At 35.6% G+C, this 25,508-nt stretch overlaps 1 protein-coding gene across 2 annotated transcripts in view; it reads right to left on the bottom strand.

Annotated features, from left to right (window-relative positions):
- Positions 1–2,538: 2,538 nt before the first annotated feature.
- Positions 2,539–25,508, bottom strand: part of LOC131684863 (neuroligin-1) — an 818,713-nt gene continuing 795,743 nt past the window's right edge. For both annotated transcript variants that reach the window (XM_058968085.1, XM_058968087.1), the window contains 4 exons: positions 20,935–21,053; positions 20,548–20,802; positions 18,595–19,371; positions 2,539–4,589 (listed from right to left, as the gene is read on the bottom strand). In XM_058968085.1, the coding sequence (XP_058824068.1) occupies positions 4,237–4,589; positions 18,595–19,371; positions 20,548–20,802; positions 20,935–21,053 (1,504 nt within the window). In that variant the 3' untranslated portion in view covers positions 2,539–4,236. The remainder of the gene's footprint in view (positions 4,590–18,594; positions 19,372–20,547; positions 20,803–20,934; positions 21,054–25,508) is intronic.

Raw genomic sequence — 25,508 nt, 5'->3', positions numbered from 1 at the left:
AAACAAAGCCTAGAAAAAATTGAAATCGAGACGGTTCTCCCTTGACTCAGAAATCTCAATTCTACAAAGATTGAATAACTGTCACAATTTCCATCCGACTTAAACTAATAAGTGCTTATTTTCATTGGTTATTACTAGGAATTAATTTCCCATAAAAATATATTTTTAGGATTGCATTATCCTGAACGCTCATTTCTTCTTCAAAAAAATGACGAAAAATCAAGAAAAGTTCAATAGATTCGTAAATAACGTCAGAGCCAGTAGTCGCACTAAAACAAAATGTTCTAACGATCGAAAGTGAATTCAATTACCTTTAATTCAACATTATAATATTTCATATCGATGCACTACAACCGAAGATATTTGGATTTTACTGAACGCATTTTTAATTTTATAGGTGAAATTCATTTTTTTACTGTAACTCGAAAACTGTTCTACTGTAAATTTTTTGGACCTTATTTTCGGATTCAGCATGAAATTTTACATCAGAAATGGTGTTCGAATATTAAAGTTCAGATTTTTATTTTTATTTTGTAAACTAGTGTTATAGGAACTACATTCAGTCGTTTTCTGACGATGCGGATGATTTTATGCAATACATCACTTCAGAGATCCATTTGATAAAATTACATCGTAAAATAACCAAAAATTAGTCACTGATTGGTTTAATTATTGTTTATTTTTTGTATTATTGAATTCGAACTTCTAATTCTATTACAACAACGACACCCGCGAATGCTCGCGAGCGCACTATACTCATTCGAAAGTTTTTATGCTCTCTTTAACCCATTCATGCCCATGTTGTTTGTGGACAACAACGTTTTTAAACAGCTATAACGTCTGATTTAGGCAAGATTTGCTCACAAAAACAAGTAAGGCTCATTAGTGTGATTATTGCCTTTCATTTGAGTATTAACATTTACAAAGATCAGCTCTAGAACTGAAGTTATTGCAATTAGTCTGATTGGATTCCGATGGAGCAGTGCTGCCAGAGACAGTTTACGTTGACGACCGAAAATGATTTTTTCATATATCTTTGTTATGGTGCAATATTATTGAAAACTGATAAAACTTAACAATTTAGACTGTCGTTGGCTACGTTTTCCACGTAATTGGACTATTGTGATTATTCTAGGAGAATTGTATTGAGCATCAGAAGGTAAAAATTGACCAGCTTCTAGCACTGCCATAGAAACACCTATCTTTATGAAAATAGGCTTTTCGTGTTTCTTGATCCAACCGTTTTCAAGGAAAAATAGTTTTGAAACCCTACATGCACTAGAAAAAAGTTGGGCATGAAAGGGTTAAAACGAGGCTATGCTAGTTTTGTGAAAACTTGCGAATTAGCTTAAAATGAGCTCATTTTCTTACGGGATAGCACCCTTGACTAGGGTTTTGCTCAGGAACACAAATTGTGGTTTCGTTTTTTTGGAGCAAACGTCAATCCGGCGCTAGCCTAGTCTTGTCACTAAGTTAGTGTCGGATTCTGATGAGACGAAGTCGAAATGAAAATTCTGCAATTAATTCAATTATCGATGTTTCTTCTAAGTTGAGTGTACGTACAATAGTATTTAAACTGCGAAACATTAGGAAATAACGAAAATTTGATCAGATAATCAATGAGATCCTTTTTTATGTTGGATGGTTTTTATGGCATGACTGTGATATTGTCAAATATATCACATTGCTTTTCATGCCACCAAATTTTTAAAGCTCATTGACATATTATTACTAGTATCCGCGGCTAGAAGGCATACTTTCATTCACAACGTGAAGGGTGGTAGTGCAAAAAGAAATGTCCCTCAGACTGCATACCTATCGTCCGATAATGGCGTTTTTCATTTTAGCCTCTATTGGAACATGTATTTTCTGAACCTATTATATCCGCATAAGTATATGCGTACATTTTGATACATGAGCAGCCACCGACGGAAACTGCTCAACGTTATGAATCATTTGCTGAAGCTCTACATTATTTTTAATACTCACAATAAAATAATGATAATCGGCATTGTGCGATGAAAGATCCGGACCGAGTTTTCAGCGGCAATTAATCCAATGGCCATGAGAAAAATAAAAATAACAGCACTCAGCCGGTCGAACCATTCTTCATTGACGAAATAATGCATTTTACGTATTTTTATTACCATCCATTACACTGGTATGTGTGTGTGTCTGCTGTAGCTTTAGCAATGGCAGAATTTCATTTTTCATTTCATGGATAAATTATATTATTTTTGCACACTGTTTACTGCTAGTGATTACGCTCTGTGCAAGCATATGGAGAAATGGAATTCTTTTATTTGGGGAAAATTACTGCTGTTGTGATAGGCTCACCATTACTGCTGCTATTAGTCCAATCAACCGAATAGCCCCTGAAATGTGTAATACATTTTGTAATGCTTGACAAAATGTTAAATAATCAACGAATGAGTAAATATGGCATAATAACATACTTACCAGCGTTCAACGATAGGGAACACTTACACACAAAAAAGTACAAACAGAAAACGAATGAAACACAATTTCTTCATTTTTTGTTACTCAGTTACTCGGATTGTTATTTTTTTACAGTTTTTATTCCAATACTTTCATCCCTTCAGTTACTCTTCTTTAAAACAGCGCTTAAAATCAGTGTTCACCTCGATTTACATCCAATCAATTAAAGTATTTCAATTAACATTTAACATTCGTGTTTTTCTTTTGTTTTCGTATTTGACCGGCATTCTTCCTCACTTATCAACTAGTTTACGCTCATTTCTTTTACACCTTCAATGTTCAGTTTGTCTCTTTATTTATATTGTTTTTTTTTTGTTTTTATTTTAGCCTCTCTTCAGCTAACGTCGGGACTAATCAACTGTTTGGAAAGATTGTTTTCTTAATTATTTTTGTTTTTCAGTTTTGCTATTTTCGCTTGAGTTTCGGTAACTTCACCAGTGTTACCCAGTGGTAATTTAAATTTGAATTTATCTATAGTTTACTGGTTTCTGTTTAGTAGTGTTTCTATTCGTAGAAAAAAATCTGTACATTGCATCATCGCTTGTGTTTGTTGGAAAACCAGTCTGCCTCTTTCGAGCGGGTGGAAGGTTTGGGTATGTCACGATGAGTTTGTGAAATAATTTACTATCGGCGATTATCTAGTGCTGATGATTTATGATTCTTATTTTTTTCATTTTTCTAAACTCACTTTCCTAACCTTAGGTTTGAGAAGTTAGTTGGTTAGAAATAACTGATCGGAGCAAACAATTATCAGATTAGGTGCCGGCATGGTTCGTTCCACTTTTTTCTTATTTATTTATGGTTGAATGACTTGTTAAAAGAAAGCACAGTTCCGTAGAACTGTATTCGTCGTTTATAGTCTAACAGACTTTATTTCCTCTAACTATTGGTGACAGCGTCGTAGTTTCGTTAAATGCGTAATTAGTGTAGAGGTTATACACTCGCCATTTGTGTTACTTTTCTTTTTTATAAACCACTCACGAATTGATACACTAATTATGTTGTGGCCAGAAAATCGCCAGTGTTAACAATTTAATTTAATTTGAGCGTGACATAACGAGAACTGGTGGTGGTGGTGGTAAATATCATCAGGTTGGCGATGCTATTTAGGAACCACAAACAAGTGGAATGTTTAAACACTTAATAGAGTGGTTTTGAAAGTTCAACTCACGAATATTGCAGAACTGGCAAGTGCTCGGCAAATTTCCCCATTCAAGATCGTCACTGGAAATCTTCGTAAGCTAAGCATGTTGTTGAAGCTGCCAATCACAAGAAGTCTCCAACATTATCCTTACTTGAACGACGACTTGCCTTAGTTAGAAGACCATGAAACATTCGCATTGATCCCGGCATCAATTGCAACTGGTCCTAACCGGTAAGAATGGCAGCTCGACCTACTGACCGGCGAGCATGATGGAATAAACCAATACCGACCCCATGCTAGTTTCGCTTTTATCCATAAAACAACATAACAAACATCAACAATCAATCAACATAAAAGCTAAACCTGAATGGAGCGTAGGGTGGTTGAGGATAATGATGATGACGATGACCAGTCAAAAGAGCACCAGTAGTCAGTAGTAGTGAGCACCCAGGGCGACAGTAGTCTCCTCTGGCTAAATACGTCGTCGTATGTATGAGGGTGTGTGTGTGTATGTAACAACAGGATCAACAAACAGAACATTAAACAATTTCACCATCATCCGGATTGTGGGGTCACCCGCGGGCAAAGTGCAATCAAACACGCATTTCACTCATAGCCGCGTGGGGTAACTGCTGGGGGCAACCCTTGAGGTTCTGTAGCTGGGTTCCGCCGGTATCTTGCTGCTGTTGCTGGTGGTGATACTGCTGCTGCTGTTGTTGCTGCTGCTGCTGTAGATGAGAGTGTGAGTGGTGTTGGTGCGTGTGCTGATGGCCGCTTGAGGGCGGTGGAGGCGGATGCTGCGTCGATGCGGTTGATGTCAAGTGAAGGGACCGGTTTTCCGGTGAACTGCAGGATTGCGGCCTGCCGAGGGTGGCCGTCGCCGCGTTCGAGCGCATGTGGACACCGATGGCAGTTCCGTTTGGCGGTAGTTTAATTTGTTGAGCCTCTAGAAGTAATTAGATAATGATAATGTTTGGTTTTCGTTCGGGTGCGATATATGTAGTTGGTTAACGATGGTTGGGCATGGGGGTTGGGTTGATTAAGCGGGTAGGATTTATTGCTCGATTTGTGGTTTGGGTATGAGCTTGTGTGTCTGGTTTGGTTCATAGATTACAGGCCACCAATTTTAGTTTAGGTCGTCAATCTCGCCGCTGGTTCCGACAGTGATAAAATTGTTACCATAAAATTTCCCCGCCGCACGCATTCGGTAAACTGCGACCGTAAAGCACGAAGGGACCTTTTTCTTGCTTGTCTGACAATATGTTGTTCGACATTCACCTGCTGTCGTCGGCAGATTTATGGAGTCTCATAATGTACGTGTTTGTGAAATATGGCGCAGGCCGTGTAAGACACTGGGAAGGTGAATTGAGATGGGAATCACTCTGGCTAGAAATTCTGTCCTACGTGAGAGTAGATTACAAGAAGAGTCGTTTAAATCATGCTTTCTCTAGACTAGACACCTGCTGTTCTTTTTTTAGTACTTAACAGCAGTACGAGCATGAATTACGAGGGTCAGACTTTCATCAGACAAGAAAAGAACAAACAATAAACTGTGCTCGTGTAGTCACGATGAGATCATCAACATATCATTGATATATTACCTATAAGAGAAGATTAGGTTATTTTTAATACCAATTGTGCGAATCAATTAAACTTGAACAAAACAATGAGCTTCAAAGCTGTTTAGCCAAAGAATCCATGAACTTAAGAAACTTCAAAAGTCCCCAAGGGTCTATGCTTCTTCAAGATGCCGAGAATCTAAAAAAGCGCACGTAGTTGAACAATCTGAAAAAGCTTTACAATTTCCAGAAGTTCAAGACTCCGTAGATTTCCAAAAATCTCAACGAGTCCAAAAAATTACAAGATTTTAAGAGTTTAAACGTACGAAAATCAATGATCAAAGAGCTCAATAATTTTCAAGAAGTTTTGGAATTTTAGAGAGTTCAAAAATCTTCCGATATCCAACAATCTTTCAAACTCCAAGTATCGTCCAAAATTCAAACATCTCTACGTGACAAATTTTTGATCTCAGGTCCTTTACTTTACGCTAACAATACCTTTCGAAGTCTTTGTAAACAGAAGGTCACGTTCCGCTAGAGATTGTATTACCAAGACTTCGTTTATATCACAAATTTCAAAGAACCTATAAATCTCCAAAAGTTTAAAAATCTTTTAGAACGAAATATCCAAGAAGTTTCAAGATTTCAAAAATATTCAAAGGAATTAAATTAAGCGAAACTTAAAAATAATCCAGAGTGAAAATATCTCCAAAATCTAAGAATCTCTGAGCCCTCAACGCACTTTGGTATTGCCAAAATGAAAAAAAAAACTAATAAATGTCAAAGAGCTTATGAATCTTCAAGACCATATCAATTTTTAAAAATCCAAGCATTTTGAAGGTTTCGAGAATATCCAAGTTCTCAAGAACAAGTCAACGAGCTCTTAAGAGCACTTAAGCCCAATAGTTCATGAACTCGAGAATTTTCAAAAGTTTGCAAAGGTTTATGCATCCCAGGATGCCGCGAATCTAAAAGAGTGCACATATTTCAAGGAGTTGAAAAACTTTGCAAGAAATTAACAATCTCCAGCAATTCAAAACTCCGCAGAATTTCAAGAATCTCTACGAGTCCAAAAAATTACAAGAGTTTAAGGGTTCAAGAGCTCAACCATTTTCAGAAAATTCTGTAATTTTAGAGATTTCAAGAATCTTTCAAAATCTAACGATCTTCCAGACTTCAATTACCTTCCAAAATCCAAAAATCTCTACCCACAAATTTGTGGTCTTCTCCTTTACAATAACACTGACCACTGAGTATTTCGAAACAGTAGGTCATGTTCCACTACAGGTTGTACTACCAAAATTTTGCTTATACGACGAATTTCAAAGAGCCTAAGAATCTCCAAAAGTTAAAAAATCTTCTAGAAACCAAATATCCAAGAAATTTCAAGAATGTCCAAAGGAATGAAATCAGACGGAGTTCAAAAATATTACAGAGTGAAAGTATCTCTAAGAGTCACAGAATCTCTGAGCTTTCAATACTCTTTGAGATTTCCGAAATGACAAGGAGCTCTTAAGTCTCAAAGAGCCTATGAATCTCCAAGAGAACACCAATTTTAAAGAATTCAAGAATTTTGAAGGTTTCGAGTATATCCAAATTCTCAAGAACAAGTCAACGAGCTGTACAGCTGTTAAGCCAAATAATCCATGAACCCAAGAACCTTCAATAGTCCAAATATCCCCAAGCTGCTGAGAATCTAAAAGAGTGCACGTATTTCAAGGAGTTGAAAAATCTGCCAAAGCTTAACAATCGCCAGAGTTGAAAAATCTGCTAAAGCTTAACAATCTCCAGAGTCTTAAACTCAAGACTCCACAAAAATCCGAGAAACTCGACGAGTCCAAAAAATTAGAAGAGTTTTAAGAGTTCAAGAGTACACGAATCTCCTGGAGCTCAATAGTTTTCAGAATGTTCTGAAATTTTTAAGAGTTCAAGAATCTTCCGAAATCTCTTATCCCTACCTTTACACTAAGAAGAGGCTTCGAAATCTTGCGAAACAGTAGGTCACGTACTGCTACCCGATCAGAAACACATAACAGAAATATTTCAAAACTATATCTCGCATTGCTACTTGTTATAAATTTCTGTTATTTTAACTACTAACGAGACCTTATTTATAACACAATATGTTACAAAAATTGTGTTCTGTTATAATCTTGTTATTGAATTCTGATCGGGTAAAGATTGTATTACCAAGACTTTGCTTATACAACGAATTTCAAAGAGCCTAATTATCTCTAAAAGTTTAAAAATCTTGTAGAAACCAAATATCCAAGAGCTTTCCAGAATTCAAAAATGTTCAAAAAAATTAAATTGGATGGAGTTCAAAAATATTTCGGAGTGAAAATATCTCTAAATGTCTAAGAATCTAAGCTCTTTAGCTTCTGAATCTCGAAGAGTACATTCTCTAGAATCAACATAAGCTCAAAGTATCACAGAAACCTCAAAATTTTTAGCTTGAGCGATAGTTCCAAAATCTCCAATTCTGCAAGAGTCCAAAACTCCTTCAAAAGTTTCAGGATCTCAAAGTGTTCTAGACTCGCCAAAAGTTCCAGAATCTCTAAAAATTCTAAGATCTCAAAGAATTCAAGAATTTCTAAGATTCTACTATGAGTACATACCAAACAGTTTAATATCCACGATTTCTAGGATCTCCAAGAGTTCACAAATCAGCAAGAGACCCAAAATCTCAAATAAACACAAATCTCAGATTTCTAGAAGCTTCAAGATTACCTGCTTCCTTTAGATTAGAGAAGCCGTTGTATTTTCAAGCGTCCAGGAATTTCGAGGAGTCCAAGAATCTCCATAAGTTCAAAATTCTCCGAAAGTCTATGAATTTCTAATGGCCCAAGAACTTCCAAGGGTTTAAGAATCTGTAAGAGATATCGAGGTGGTGGATGGATTCGTCTATTTGTACTCACTGGTGACCACCGATAATGGAACCAGTAGAGAAATTAAGTGATGTATTATAGCAGGCAACCGTGTTTACTTTGGGCTTCGAAAAAGTTCTGAAATCGTCAAGAGTTTCTACGAATCGCCAAGAATCCACTAATTTCCAAGAATCACTACGAGTACAAGAATCCGCCAGAATTCAGGAGTTTTCAAAAATTCAAGATTTTTCAAAAGTCCGAGAAACTTTAAAAGTTCAAATACTTGCAACAATTCTCAGTGCAAAAGAACTTTCAAGATTCTAAGTAACGCCAAGCGTCTATAAATATCAAAGAGTCCAATATCCAATAATTTAAGAATCCTCTAAAGTTCGCAATTCACCAAAAGACCGAAAATCTCACAGAATCACAAATGTTACATTTCCAATGTCTTCAAGATTATAAGATGCTCTCATATTGGAAGAAGACATGTATTATCAAGCGTCCACCAATTTCAAAGAGTCCAAGAAGCTCCATGAGTCCAAAAGTTTCAACAGTTCAAGAATATCCGAGGATCCAAGAATCTTCAAGGGCCCAAGTATCTTTAAACCTATAAGAGTCCGAGAGTTCAAAAATCGATGAATCTGCAAAACACCTGAAATATATAAGAGTTTTAGAATCTTTAAGAATCCAGGAATCTACAAGAATCGAAAAATTTTCAAGTCGACGAAAACTCTAATATCTTTGGAATCGTAGTAGGAGCTTAAGAAACTCTAGAATATAGAAAAGCCAAAGTTGTCAACAGCTTACGGATTACCATAAGTCTACTATTTTACAAAGTCCAAGAATCACTACGAGTACAAGAATCTGCTAGAGTCCCGCAATTTCCGGAAGTTCAAAAATTTTCAATAGTCAAAAAATGATTAAGAAGGGCACTAAACTTTCGAAAATCTACAGAGCCAACGCAAAGGGTCTGTAGATATTAAAAAGCTTAATATCCAATATTTCAAGAATACTCAAGAGTTCACAAATCACCAAAAGACCTACAATCCTAAAAATCCATAAATATCACATTTCCAGAATCTTCAAGAATACAAGATTCTCTCGGATTATAGGTGCCCATGTATTTTCAATCGTCCACGAATTTTAAAGAGTCATAGAATTAACAAGAGTTCAAACTTTTCCAGGAGTTCAAGAATATTCCAGGGAACGAGAATTTTCAACGGCCCAAAAGTCCACGAATCAGGAAATACCTAGAAAATTCTAAGAGTTTTAGAATCTCTAAGAGTCCAGGAATCTATAAGAGTAGTAAAATCTTCAAGAGTTTAAGAATGCACATTTTTTTCTGGTATCGTAGAATTTCCAGGAGCCCAAAAATCTCCAATAGTTCTGGAATCGTTAAGAGCTTACGAACAGCCCAAAGTCACTAATTCCAAAAAGTGATTTGTGACATCGACAACAAGAACCTACGAGAGCCCAGGGACCTCCGAAAGTTCAAGAACCTCCAACTGTTTAAGAATTTCTAAAAGTTCAAAGAATTTCAATAATCCTCACAGCACCAGAGCACAAAAACAAAATTCAAGTGTTCAAAATGCGTCAAAAGTCCAAGAATTTGTAAATTCTTGCGAGTACAAGAATATCCAACATCCCAAAATCTTCCTAAGCTTTTAGAATATCCAAGCTTTAAAAAATCTCTCTTCACAAATCGCAAAGAGTTTATGAATTTCAATAACACTCCATAAATCTGCAAGTATGCAAAAAACTTCAAATTTCCAATAATTTCCAAGAGACCAAGAATCTGCTTTAGTGCACGAATCTACAAGATTTAATGAGGTCAATTGTCTATTAAAATATATAAATCTGCAGGAATTCATATCGTCAAGAGCATTAGAATTTTCTTGAGCTCAAATACCTCCAAGAATCCAACAATGGGGTGGGCGTAGCGTAGTTGGTAAATCGATTGCCTTGTACGCAGCGCACCTGGATTCGAGTCCCGACCCCGCACATAGGGTAAGAAATTTTTCATAAGAGATTTTTCTAACCCGAAGAGGCGAATGACCTTAAGGTTAAAATTTTTATAATAGAAATAAAAAAAAGAACCCAACCATCTCTAAAAGTGCCAGGATTTATTTCAGAACTTCCAAAATCTTAGTGCATTCAAGTAACTGCAAGGGTCTAGCAAGAGTCCAAAAATGTTCCATACTGCAGATATCTCCAAGAGTTAAAAAATCTTGAAGAATTTCTAGCCTCAATATTTACAAGCCTCCAAGAATCTCCAAAGTACTAGGAATCTTCAAGAATACATAAGTGCAAGAAATTACAAGAGCCCAAATATCCTCAAGTATTCTTAGTATTTCTAAAACCTTAAGATTTTTTGAATGTCCAAAGATTTTAAACATCTCACCAATCTTCCAATATTCCACGTGTCGTAGAGTACAAGAAACTCCACAAATCTTAAAGTTTTCAGGAGAGCTCATGAATCTCTGAGAGTCAACGGAACTTCAAAAGCCTAAGAGTCAATAAATTATCAGGAATCCAAGAATTTCAAAGAGACTAGGACTCTCCAAGTGTTCAAACATATTTCAAAAAATATCCAAGATTCTTTAATAGTATAAGAATGTCCAAGAGTACACGAATCTTGAAACCTGAAGTCTAAGAACCACCTCCCATCTCATAATCTCCTAGAGCACAGGAATTTCCACGTGTCCAACAATCCCAAAAAGTTCAGCAATCACCTGGTGTCCAAAAATTTTCTATAGCTCAAGAGACTAGAAATCAACAAGAACTCAAAAAATCTCCTATTCAAACAGTCTTCAGGAGTCGAAAAATCACCGATGCTCCAAGAAGCTCCAGAATTACAAAAATTTCAGAGAGTCGAAAAATCTCTAAATTCTGAATTCTCCAAAAGTCTCAAAATCCAAGAATCTCCAGGATTTCAAAACTCTCTGAGAATCCAAAAGCCTCCAAGAGTCCAAGCATCTTTATGATTTCAAGTACTAGAATCATCAAGATTACCAAAATGTCTAAAAATATGTTAAATCGCAAAGAGCCAAAACTTTAAAACATTATGGTTATTTCCAAATCGTTAAGAATTTTCAAGTGTGCATTTCTTTAGCCCAAAATATTTTCAAGGGTCCAAGAATGTCTATCAGCACAAGTGTCTCTATTAGTTTCGGAACCTCCAATGGTCTAAGTGACTACAAGAATTTAAACATGTTCAAGACTATTCCAGTCCAATAAAATCTCCAAGAGTGCAAGAGTTTGAAAGCTAAAGTATGTTCCATATTTCAAGAATATATCAAATAATATCTAAACAGTTAAGAGTCATCTAATGTTCACAAATCTCTAAAAGACTGGAAATTTTCTAGTGCTAAAAATCTCGAAGAATCTAAAAATCAAAGCGTTAAAAACTCTCCAACAGGGCGGAATTCACAATTGTCCATAGATCTCCAAGCGTAAAAAAATCTTAGGAGTCCAAGAATCACCTAAAGTCTCAGAATCTCCTAACGTTTTTCCAACAGTCCTAGAATCACCAAGTGTCCAAATTTCAGTATGCCCTAGTTTGCATGCCTTTCCAAGAGTCCAAGAATCACCTGGAGTCAACGTGCCTCCAAGAACCGTGAAATCATTGAAGTTTCGCAAATCGCCTTGAGTACAAGAATTTCAGAGAGTCAGCTGAATTTCAATTCTGCGTAAAATTATCCAATACCCTAGAAATCAACAACAGTACAAGAATCTCTCAGAATCAAAGGAATAATTTTAGATAGTCAACGAAATTCGAACTATCAAGAATCTCCACGTGTTAGACCTTCTCTAAGAGCCCAAGATCCTCAAAATGTCTTCAAATCATGAAGAACCCAAGAATATCTGAACGTCAAGGATACAAAAATTCTCTTGAGTCTGATTAGATGAATCTTCAAGATATCAAGAATCTTTAACGTTTAAGAGTTCTAAAAGTTCAATAACCTTTAAGCATCCCCAGGATCCCAAACATCCAAGAATCTACGAATATATATTCCTGAGTTCCAACTATACACCAAAGTTCTTCATGTACCAAGAGTTAAAAGCCTTTGAATCAGAAAGGAGGGCAAAAATCTTCAAAAATTCTTCGAGAGCTTAAAAGTCTCCGATAGATCAAGTATTTGTAAGAGTTGAAAAATCCCCAAAAGTTCATCAATATTTCTTACTCCAAGTGACCGAGATTCCAAGAATCTCCAAGATTACTCAAAAATCCAGGAAGAAATCATCAATTTCTCACAGTGAAGGAAACTGTATGAGTCTAAGGGTCAAGGAATTTTCAAGCATTCGACAATCTCCAAACGTCCGAGGTGCCAAGAATCTTAGTCACTGAATCTCAAACAGTTCAGGAACTTTTCAAAATCTTCAATAGTTCAGGAATCTTTAAAAGTTTAAGAACCAAGTTTAAAGGGTCCAAGAATTTCCAAGAGCCCAGTGTAAGAGTGCAATTTTCAGGAGTCCAAGAATTTTTTAGAACCCCAGGTCCAAGAGACAAAAGTTCAAAAATCAGAAGCAAGGAATTCCAAGAGTCAAAAAGAAAACCAAAAGTCCGAAGATATATTAGAGTCCAGAGTAGAGTACCCTCCAAGAGCATACAAAACAACAAGAGCCCAAGAATTTCAAAAAATACAAGAACCTCCGAAGGTTGAAAAAATGCGAATCTAATAACTAATAACAAGTCTAATAATCGTCCGGGTCTCAGGAATCGCGAAGAATCCAACAGGTCAAAAACACCCATGCATCATCAAAGGCTCAGAAATCTACAAAGGATCGTCCATGAACTTGTGAACTTCCAAGCGACCAAGAATCCACAAACATTTTTGAGGAGCTCAAGAATTTGTTCAAGTCTGAGAATGCTTAAGATTCCATAAAAGTTTCATATTCCAAGTATCTGAGAGTTCTAAAATTTCCAAAAATCTTTAAAGCATCCAGGAGATAACCATGGGTCAAAGAAAGCAGAGCTTAGAGATTTTCTTCAATAGTTTGAAAAATTTCAAACATTCTAGAATATTGGGAGTCCAAGAATCTCCAGTCGTCTAAGAGTATCCGAGAACTCCGTAAAGTTCACCAGTCTGTATGAGTGCATGAACCCCTATCAGAGCTCCATAAAGTTCACCAGTCTCTTAGGGTGCAAGAACCTTCATCAGCTTGTAAATCTCCAAAACGTTGGAAACACTCCAAAAGTCCGTTAGTCGGTAAGTACAGGAAAACCTCCAAGGCTCCAAGAATATCCACAAATCTTCAAGCGGAGTATTTCATACTCCAAGCGTCTTAGTGTCCAAGAATCACTAAAAATTTTCACGAATCTAGAAAGAGTTCAGGAATCTCCTAGAGCTTATGAATCTTTAAGAGCTAAACAACTATTGTCCGAGAATTTTCAGCAATCCAGAAATCTCGAGCTTGAGAATCAATGGTCTCAAAATGCAATAATCTTAAAAAGCTCAGAAATTTATGAGACCTAAACCTATACGGACTGCTGAAGCCATGGATCAAAATTTTCCATGAATTCAAAATGACAATCGTTTTATACACTGCAAAAGTTCAAGTCCTTTAGATAAGGGCTCAAAAACCCCTTAAAGGCTTGTGCTTAAGAATAACCAAACGCCCAAAGATCTGCGAGAGACCCCGGTTATGAAAGGGTTCAGTATCTTTTCAACAGTCCAGTTCTAGAGTCTTAGAATCAAAAGGCTAAAAAATCCAGGAATTAATAAGTACCAGCAATCTCCAAGCTTCCATCAATTTTAAAAAGTCCACCAATCTTCCATTTTCAAGTGTTTAAGAGTCAAAAATTTTCTGGAATCCAGGATTCAAAAATTTAAGAATATTTTATAGTTTATGAGTCAGGAGCCCAAGAATCCTCAAGAGCATAAGGACCTATAAGAGCCTAAATCTTCCTAAGAATTCAAGAATTTTTAATCCTCCAAGATTCCCAAGTTTACAAGAGACACATAATCTTCAAAAATCAAAGAATCTCAACGAGATCAAGAATCTCTACAAGTTGAAGAGGAACGTCGCGAGTTTTGTGGATTAAGAATTGCGAAGAAACCGAACATCTACAAGGGTTCAAATGTTTAAATGGTCACAAAATCTTGAAAAGTCCACGAATTTCTAAAAGTCACACTTCTTCGAAAGATCAGGAATATGCAAGAGCCCATTTCCTCAATTTTTTTTCAGAAACTTTTATTAAGACCAATTCTGTAATACCGATTCTACAATACCAATTTTACGGGGAACGACCACTTTGTTTGCCGATTTAATGATGGCTTTTTTATCCTGAGTTTCAAACAAAATAAAATAAAACAAAAACAAACTAATTGGTTCGTGATAGAAAGATGAAAATCAAAAAGCCATCTTCCTCGTTTCTATGAATCATTTCTCAAGTCAAGACAAAATCCCCAACACAAATTCTTCGAAATTAGTTGATGAATTATAGATTTGCGATTCGACTTTGTCTCATCAGTACTTGGCAGGTGGATTTGGTCACCAAATCGACGAAAAATCCCAGCGAAATATTAGAGCTCTTCAGAAGCAAAATACTGGTCGCTGATGATGTCCCGCAAGCACAATAACTTCGATTTCTGATAAGATTATAACAAAATTTGGTGGCTAAGTTGGTCTGCTAGATAGAGATGAGACAAAGCCGAAATGCAAATTCATGACAAAATCAATGGCTATTATGCTTCTCAAGAACGAGTTTCTTGTTCCTAATTGTAGCAAATAATGGTCCATTCCATAGCAAAACTTGACCACATATTTCAACGGACTTCGTAGCTATATAATTCGTAGTAGGACATTACAGGACTAGTCTTACGATCCTACTGACACTATGACTCATTCCAGAGTGGAACTCGAACATACGACGACTGTTTTTTGAAACGAGTTGCATGCCGTCAGGGAACCGAGCACCGGCCGTTTTCACTGTAGAGGATCAATGGATCAAGCCAAGTTCTTCTCCACAGTTCATCGCAAAGAAGAACTTAGCAGGGTGTACATTAGAGTGACAGGAAAAAAACATGACTAGTATTATTTACTACAATTCTTCTGAACATACTATTGAGCTAAATCTAACGGTTATTTCACAAAAATGTACAGTACGTGGGAATCGAGTACTGGTACATAACCATGCACTGCTAGGCCCCATGGAAAACTGAGTCAGACATCACTTCGTTAAAAGTTTAATAACTTCTTTTAACAAAGCCGGATTGACAAGCAGTCTTCGACAAAGTTATAGACAATTAAATTATCTTTTTTATTTTCACTTACAGTGATAATACGATGCATACAGTGCCATCTAGCGGCAAAAATGCGAGATGGTGGGTTTTCTCCATGTAAATTGTCGAAAAATCCCATACAAACTTCAGGCACGTTGGTCCGGTAGCTAGACTTGTCCGATTTGCTTCAAATTTGGAACATGTACTCCTGGTGGGACTAGGAATCGACTCAGGGGTGGGCCGATTGAGTTTTCAAAAATTCATTATTTTTCTGGGCAGTCTAGTGTACATAGGTACCTGGCAAGACATTGTGGTGACTTCCTCGATTGTTTACGGCGAGTAGACGACCCGGCCGCTAGCTTCCAGCAATGGAGCCAACCGCACCTTTTAAGCGAACTATAAAGGACTACCGGAGCAGCCAACGACACACCGGGGAACTCGGCCGTTGAGGTCCCTGCCGGTTGGACGAATCCGACCATATACCTCCACCAGCAGTAGCAACAAGTCGACATGTGCAGAGAAGGAAATTGGGTGAATAAATGCGGTAAAATTTATTTTGTTGTTTGTTTACTTTTCTTTTTCGTGTTATGAAAATCCGAATGTCGTTGTTGAAGCACTTTGGCCGCCCTGTCATCTAGGGACAGATAACTCAAGTAGTGGGCAAACCCCTACTTACAGAGCTCCGTACCCTCTGAATACCTATAGTAGGGTTTAAATACCCTTTGATACCAAATCTCTCAGGTCAAATCTCCAGGACCAACTCTAGAAATTCGATTCTCCAATATCAATACATTTTTCATGACTGTCCCTGTCTCTGAGACCAATTTTCTAGCACCATTTTGACTTTATTATATCCGTTTTGAAAATTTTTCATCTGCTTTGTAGGGGCAAACAAACTGATCAAATATGAGTGAAATAGCTTCAAGTAGACCCTAGGTATACAATGTGATTCAAGCAGTGTCAAATATTTGAGTATGGATTATTTTTCGAACAGTATGATGAGTTATTATTAAACTTGTCAATTTCGTGATAATAAATGATGAAATTTTGAACTGTTAGTAATAACTAACTTAAAAAAAATCTGTAAGCTTTAGAAAATAATATATTACGTAGACTGGAAAACAATTGTTCTCCAGCCGCACTTCAGCGTCAGCAAATTCTCGAATCAATCAGAGGAAATAATACAACTCTGACATGAAGCCGTTCATTCTGCCTGACTAAATACCCGAATACTTCTCAAACATCGTTAATTTGGGCAAATACTAGGTACCGCCGCACCCCAAAAAACGGACAACAATTCAGCAGTCTCGCTTCATGAAAGAAAACGCTACCCTCCCCGAGGGGAAAAGGTAACTTGCCGGACTCATCTGATGCCGCCAATTCAATGCGGAATATATGTATACAGATCCGTCCCTTCCAGTTGAGCAACCTGAAAATCCAGCCCCGATGTCGAACAAAGTGAACCTTTTCCCCACTTTCTTTACCAGCAGCACTCCTTTCGCTAGGAATCTTCCGACCTGTTTCGGTTGACTTCGAGAACGCTTTGTGCCGGCACACCAGTACTGAAGTTTCTGGAAAATACCAAACTAGATATTTTTCGCATAAATCACGCCAGAAAAATATGCTTTTCAGAAAGCTTTACCATAGCTTTGTTTGTCTGAACATACTCCAGTTAATAGAGATGGTTGATACAATGGCCCATAGTGCAGCGCAAAAAAAAAATAAACCGTCCACTTAATCCGAGCCCGCCAGCCAGCCAGGTGCTGCCGGTGTTGCTTTCCCGTTCCGTTCGTGATCGAAAACGGAAATCTTCCATTTCAAAACGATAAAAGCTCTTTTAGCGGAATTGTGGAATGAATTGATTTATTCCGTACCTGGCGGCTGGCGGGTTAGTTGGAAAGGGGACGACGTGTTTGTATCACTGCTGACTAAATTTTATTTGCGACGAGTTAGCAATACTTTAGCCAGGAAAAATTTGAATGCAACCCAATAAAAGCTCGTTTCGTTCTACTACATGTCAATAGTCCGACAGGAATAATAAAGGTTTGAATTCAACACGTAGGCGTCGTTTCACGTTGAAAAAAACAAGGTGTTTAATTTTATCAATTAATTGATTTAAAAAAAAACAAGTAATAATTTGACTTTTGATTGCTTTTACAATGCTTTTCAATAATTGATTCCTGAAAAAATATTTTTATTATTTGACAGTTGTTACAGACAAAATCGTTTCGGTGCAAAATTACACTTGATCCCACTTTTGTTTTTTCACATAACTTTTTAATGAAATAAAAATTTTGAATGCAAATATCATCATTTTGCAGTCAATTCAAATTGTAAGAGCTGTGAATAATATGCCAACACCACTCCTCGTGTTAAATTCGAAAGTAAGGTGTTCAATAAAATAACAAGATTACGTGAACATTAATTATGAAAATCATGATTAAGATCTTAAAATCAAGAACATAAATCACAGCACTCATGACAAAAACATTAGAAATTTTTACTAAGATCCTGAAATCATGAACAAATCACTCTACTCGTTACTAAAATATCACGACAACGTCAATAGAAATTTTGAAAATCGCAACTAAGATTCCGCAATCATGAAAATAAATCACGCCAGTCTGACAGCAAAATCCGATAGTAAACTCATGAATAAAATATCACGGCAACGTGATCAGAAATCACAAAGATAGCGAATACTGCAACTTTTTCACGTTAATAAACTGTAAAATAATAGAATTTCAGCTCCAGCAGAGGCGGGTTGGCTGTGGTTGACAAACGACATATATTTTGTGCGTTCCCAACCTAGGGTAAGCGGTTTGGCGTATCTTGATCCGCACTAGTTGTCGGCAATACTTCTAAAAGATACTATTTATTGCTATTTAACGGCCGGGTGATGTTGGATACGAAATACTTACTGGGCAGCGTCCCCCTGGCAATTGATGGGTCGCCGTATCCATTTTATTGAAATGTTATTGAAATTATTTGGAGTTATCATACTTAGGCTATTATCTTTGTTATTTCTCTTTAGGAGATGACTTGGATCGGATGCTCTACTGCTTTCTGGTGGTAAAATACCCAGAAAGTAATATTTCAATTCTATGATTGTTAGCTGCAGTGGAGCATTATTTTTCAAGGCCACCAACCCCCTTATCGATTACTGAAAATGTCAAATTCTAGGATAAAAAATTGATTGACAAACCAACCAGTAACGGTTCTTTTTGCTCTAATAGGAAATTGGAAGGGATAGGTTCATGGGGGTCTGTTCTAGTTCATGTAAATTTGATGACACTTACCCGTAGTCATACTGGATGCGTTGATGCCGGTATTCCGGGGAAGTGTCATGCACTCGTTCCGATTGTAGCTCATCGGTATGTGCACCGTGCCCGGCTTGGGGAGCGTCATCAGTCCGGTGCCCCCGGTGAAGGTAGAATTTTTGATCGGTATCGTAATGTGCTCGGTTCGTGGCTTGTACGAGGTGTTATTAGCCAGTGGGATTTTTGCATTATTTGTGGTTTGACCTGATGGGACCGTACAGCCACCTCCACCGTCACTTCCTCCACCACCACCACCACCATTCCGACCATCGTTGCCCGGTGATCCGCTCTTCATCACATTGATCTGCATCGAATTGGAACAGATGTGTGGTGATTTGACGTCGCCGGCCAGGATGAGTGCACCGGTGTCGTGGTTTTCCACGTCCACTATCACGTTTGCGGACTGCGAGTGACCTAGGTGGTAGTGGGCGTGCTTAATCGGATCAAACGGCCCCTGCTGGTGCATTCCGCTCCGTTGCTGGTACTGTTTTTGCAAACTCTTCACCTCCAGCCGGGTCTTGTCTCGCTGGTAGTACACTCCGGCAAAGATCAGCACATTCAATATGAGCAGACTGCAACCGATGGCGATGGTGACGCTCAGGGCAGTCGAGTATGCCGCATATCCGGCTGCCTCCAGTCCGGCCAGGGTGTCCATGGTGGCGTTCAGCACCATAGAAGTTGGTTGGGGGTAGGCCGTATAGTTGCTCACTGGCATACAGGTGGTCAGCAGCGATGGTTCCACGGTTGTCATACCGACTGTGGAAAATAAAATGATTGCTACGTGAGTGCTCGTCGATATATGCGGATATATATGTGGGCAAAAAAGAGGAGGATACGGAGCGTTCGATTAGTGCAGTGAATCGAATCGAGAATCTTCCGGTGATTGCTTTTTACGGTTGAAAGCTTGACGAGGGGAGCTTTCACGGGGTAGTGCAAGAAGCAGAAACTCAGAAAATAAGACCCTGATGGAAACGAATTCAACCATCGAGTCTGACATAGTATAATATCTGCTTAACTAGAAAATAATTTTATAGCTAGTAATCAACTTAATTATCATCATATTACTGTTAGTACTTGGATCTGCATCAATGTAATGAACTATTTCGATGCCGCTTCGGGTATGTTCACAATTCAAATTGGAATGCATTCCATCCCGTAAGGTACCTAATCCCTTTGTGTTTCATGCTTGCGCAGTTCCCCGGCACGATGCTGCGAAAAACAGTTCCACAAAGAGCCGTCGATTGATGCCGGGAGCTAGTGGATAACAACTTTGAAAAGTTCTTTCAACCGGAAACAAAAACCATCGCTCTTTTAAATGGTATAGGTAGGTAGGTAGCTAGAAACTATGGCCACGAAAGCTGATCTCGCCTATCTCGTATTTACTCTCCGGGGGGGCGTTCCAAGTCGGAGCAAAATTTACTGCGCCAAAAACGGTGGAAATGTGGATAGTAAAATTAGAAGTTTTCCCACAAATACAATGACGGGGTGGGTGTGTGTGTATGTGCTGGAAATACCGAAGAGTAGAATTACTTTTTCGGTGTATTTTTAGTTTTCCGCTTTGTTGCTTTTCGCACGCCAGAAACTTTCCGGAAAATTTCAGTTTGAAAATCTCCAGTGCCTTCTGATTTTGTTTTCATTATAGGGTAGCTTATTCTCGAGAGCACCTACTTGAACATAGTGGAACAGACCCACACGGACCCGTTGCGTACGTGCATCATGTTCCGCCCAACTGAACGATGGATTTATCCGGAACAAAATAACACAACACTTGCCCGGGTGCATACAAAGTGCCAAAGTTCGTCCTCCCCCGAGGACGTAACTAGGAATGTGTTGCTGTTGAAATCGGGTTCACGTTCCGTTGGCTCCGTCATTGTAGAAAAAAAAAACTTCCACGAACAGAAAAAAGTAGAAACAAAAAAAAACAAAACCTACCGTTGCTGTGCAGAGAATGACCGAACTGTGGCCCATTCATGCCACGTCGTTTCAGATCCTGCTCCAGGAAGGATAATCGGGACAACCCGTTCGGTTTGACGATGCCCTCGTAGATGTCCTGGTCGTCATGGTTCTTGAACAGATTGTGCCGCGCCACCACATCCTCCATGCCGGCCTTGTGCAGTTCCGGTATCAGCCTCAGCCAGATCGAGAGCTGATGGGCGCGAAAGTGATTCTTCATGCGAGGTTTCATGCCTGAAATCGAGAATGACAACGATGACGTTCGTGAGCGAGAGGAAGCGAGAGAGAGAGAGAGAGAGAGAAAGTGGGGATGATAGAGTAAACACAAACAACAACGCAAAACCGATGACAGCACTACATACTAACCTATTTCGAGATACTTCTGATGGACTGGGTCGTACTCGTCCCAATTGATGCTGCGGAAACGATTGCGTTCTTTGGATGCCGACAGGATTGAGTCCTGCCGGTGATGCTCGTTAGGGTTCCTAGGGACAGACGAAAGGATTTTGAATTAATTTACTAACTTATTATAATCCGACAAAATGTTACATATTAAATATTTTTAATGTAATAAACAGAGCAAACGGACTGTTTACTTATGATCGGAAGTCATGAAACCAATTATTTCTTAAAATCCTGTAATTTTAGTGGTGTATTTGTGACTTTCTCATTGACACCTACTATATACAAGAACTAGAGGAATTGCGTCCAATAAGGAAGACTTTTGGCGTTCAATAATCCAAACAATTTGATGCCACTTTCAACGAAATACACTGTAAATTTTTTTTAAGCATTTAGATTTTAAATTTTTTTTATATCTTTTAGGATCAAGATACTGAATTTCTTTTTAATAATAGTACATATTCTAACGAAATTGGCTCAGTACACCAGGTGGTCCCCTAAATGCGGACTTATTTTCGAAATCCGAAGGATTCCGGGATAATGCGTAGAAAAGATATAAAACAGCTGTAATTTTTTTGGCTCATGCTCGAACATACGGCGAGTGGCTTATGAAACCGACGCCTTACCATTTTGTATTTATTGTATTTATTGTAATTATTGTAATTATTGTAATTATTGTAATTATTGTAATTATTGTAATTATTGTAATTATTGTAATTATTGTAATTATTGTAATTATTGTAGTTATTGTAATTATGGTAACTATTTGTAATTATTGTAGTTATTGTAATTATAGTAATTATTGTAACTATTGTAATTATCGTAATTATTGTAAATATTGCAATTATTGTAATTATTGTTATTATTGTAATTATTGTAATTATTGTAGTTATTTTAGTTATTGTAATTATTGTAATTATTGTGATTATTGTAGTTATTGTAGTTATTGTAGTTATTGTAATTATTGTAATTATTGTAATTATTGTAATTATGGTAATTATTGTAATTATTGTAATTATTGTAATTATTGTAATTATTGTAATTATTGTAAATATTGCAATTATTGTAATTATTGTAATTATTGTAATTATTGTAATTATTGTAATTATTGTAATTATTGTAATTATTGTAATTATTGTAATTATTGTAATTATTGTAATTATTGCAATTATTGTAATTATTGTAATTATTGTAATTATTGTAATTATTGTAATTATTGCAATTATTGTAATTATTGTAATTATTGTTATTATTAGAGGTGTGCGCCGATGCATTTTTAATCGGCGGCGGCGTAAGCGACATATTTGGCCGGCGGCGGCGGCGTTGACGGCGTCACGCCGTTGGATCCTATCGGCGGCGGCGCGTCGGCGTGTGTTGGCGTGACGAATATTGACGCCTATGTAACTAAAAAAATTCTTGGCAGTACAATTCCTTTCTCAAATTTTCGGTTTCAATTGTATCAGGCACATACAAACAGACGTTACAGCTTGAAGAAAATTCGAAAAAAATCATCGCCCACAATGTACTAGCGACATCTGTTGAACACATTGCACAAAATGTAATTCTCGCAACCACATCATTTTTTTTTAATTGAAACTCTAATAGTGCCCACCCTGTTTGCGAAATGCAAGATAATAAATGAAAGGTGGAACTATTTTTACAGTTGTAAAATTTGAAGAACGAAATAGAAAAATTGTCGATGTCGCATACTACGACTTCGCATGAAATAATGATTGCAATGGACATCGACAAGAATGAGTTTCACATTTCCAGCCTATTTTGTTTGTTTTGGTTTGCATGAGATTAAAAAGACGGTAACGTTTTTGGGTGAGTGCAGAAACTAAGTAACGCATTTAGCTATGTGTCAAAATCTTTTCGCTAACGTCACGCTCGCTGATATGGCGTATTTCTGACGGACAACATAGACTCTCTTGCGCTTCTAGCAAAACTCGACCTCAACGTTCCGGGAAGATCTTTCCGAAGAATTGATTTTTTCCGACGCTCAACACATCGCACGCAGTACGGCCAGAATAATCCTTTGGATGTTTGCTGTCAACTCTTCAATAGTGTCTATCATTTGTTTGATTTTAATATTAGTAAAGAATCGTTTAAATTAAAAATAGGATTAAGTTAATGTTTAGTCTAAGTCTTTGCGATGTAACTTTTTTAAATTAAAGACAATACAATACAATTTCAAAACAAAAGAGTAGAGCGAATAATCCATGAATAATAATCTGAGTTCCTTGTAATTGTTTACATAAGTTTATTAAGATTATGTGAAAGATTTATTACTTTATGAACTATATCATGAACTGTTTCACGAGCTCGACTCGTGTCTAACATATTAGGAATCAACTATATCTTGAAAGTGGAAGTGTTTCTTTTGAATTTATGGACCATTCCACAAATGGTGAATTGAAACTTGAATGCTCGTAATCATAACCAGTTGACGAAGCAAGAATGGATCCATGAATTATATTCTTCTTTGTTAATTTTGTGATCTAATTCACAACCACTAATACCAAATAAAGATCAATATGTGATAAATTATGAATCAGTTAACGTCGTATATTCGGACCATAGACAATGTTAATAGATTTGTGGATAAAATTATGAGTCAATAATTTTCGAGTTCGCAAATTGTCGGCGTGAGAAAAAAGCGTCGGCGGTGCGCCGCCGGTCTACCTTTCGGCGTCGGCGTTTGTTGAAATTTACCGGCGGCGGCGGCGTGGCGCGGCGGCGCGCAGGTCTAGTTATTATTGTAATAATTGTAATAATTGTAATTATTGTAATTATTGTAATTATTGTAATTATTGTAATTATTGTAATTATTGTAACTATTGTAATTATTGTAATTATTGTAGTTATTGTAGTTATTGTAATTATTGTAATTATTGTAATTATGGTAATTATTGTAATTATTGTAATTATGGTAATTATTGTAATTATTGTAATTATTGTAATTATTGTAATTATTGTAATTATTGTAATTATTGTAATTATTGTAATTATTGTAATTATTGTAATTATTGTAATTATTGTAATTGTTGTAACTATTGTAATTATTGTAAATATTGTAATTATTGTAATTACTGTAATTATTGTAATTATTGTAATTATTGTAATTATTGTAAATATTGTAATTATTGTAATTATTGTAATTATTGTAATTATTGTAATTATTGTAATTATTGTAATTATTGTAATTATTGTAATTATTGTAATTATTGTAATTATTGTAATTATTGTAATTATTGTAATTATTGTAATTATTGTAATTATTGTAATTATTGTAATTATTGTAATTATTGTAATTATTGTAATTATTGTAATTATTGTAATTATTGTAATTATTGTAATTATTGTAATTATTGTAATTATTGTAATTATTGTAATTATTGTAATTATTGTAATTATTGTAATTATTGTAATTATTGTAATTATTGTAATTATTGTAATTATTGTAATTATTGTAATTATTGCAATTATTGTAATTATTGTAATTATTATAATTATTGTAATTATTGTAATTATTGTTATTATTGTAATTATTGTGATTATTGTAATTATTGTAATTATTGTAATTATTGTAATTATTGTAATTATTGTAATCATTGTAATTTTTGTAATTTTTGTAATTATTGTGATTTTTGTAATTATTGTAATTATTGTAATTATTGTAACTATTGTAATTATTGTAATTATTGTAATTATTGTAATTATTGTAATTATTGTAATTATTGTAATTATTGTAATTATTTTAATTATTGCAATTATTGTAATTATTGTAATTATTGTAATTATTGCAATTATTGTAATTATTTTAATTACTGTAATTATTATAATTATTGTAACTATTGTAATTATTGTAATTATTGTAATTACTGAAATTATTGTAATTATTGTAATTTTTGTAATTATTGTAATTATTGTAATTATTGTAATTATTGTAATTATTGTAATTATTGTAATTATTGTAATTATTGTAATTATTGTAATTATTGTAATTATTGTAATTATTGTAATTATTGTAATTATTGTAATTATTGTAATTATTGTAATTATTGTAATTATTGTAATTATTGTAATTATTGTAATTATTGTAATTATTGTAATTATTGTAATTATTGTAATTATTGTAATTATTGTAATTATTGTAATTATTGTAATTATTGTAATTATTGTAATTATTGTAATTATTGTAATTATTGTAATTATTGTAATTATTGTAATTATTGTAATTATTGTAATTATTGTAATTATTGTAATTATTGTAATTATTGTAATTATTGTAATTATTTTAATTATTGTAATTATTGCAATTATTATAATTATTGTAATTATTGTAATTATTGTAATTATTGTAATTATCGTAATTATTGTAATTATTGTAATTATTGCAATTATTGTAATTATTGTAATTATTGTCATAATTGTAATTATTTTAATTATTTTAATTATTTTAATTATTGTAATTATTGTAATTATTGTAATTATTGTCATTATTGTAATTATTGTAATTATTGTAATTATTGTAA

The sequence above is a fragment of the Topomyia yanbarensis genome, chromosome 2 (assembly GCF_030247195.1).
Source record: "Topomyia yanbarensis strain Yona2022 chromosome 2, ASM3024719v1, whole genome shotgun sequence".
Classification (NCBI taxonomy): Eukaryota; Metazoa; Arthropoda; class Insecta; order Diptera; family Culicidae; genus Topomyia; species Topomyia yanbarensis.
Note: the sequence above shows the minus strand (reverse complement) of the source record. Positions and strands in the feature narration are given on the sequence as shown.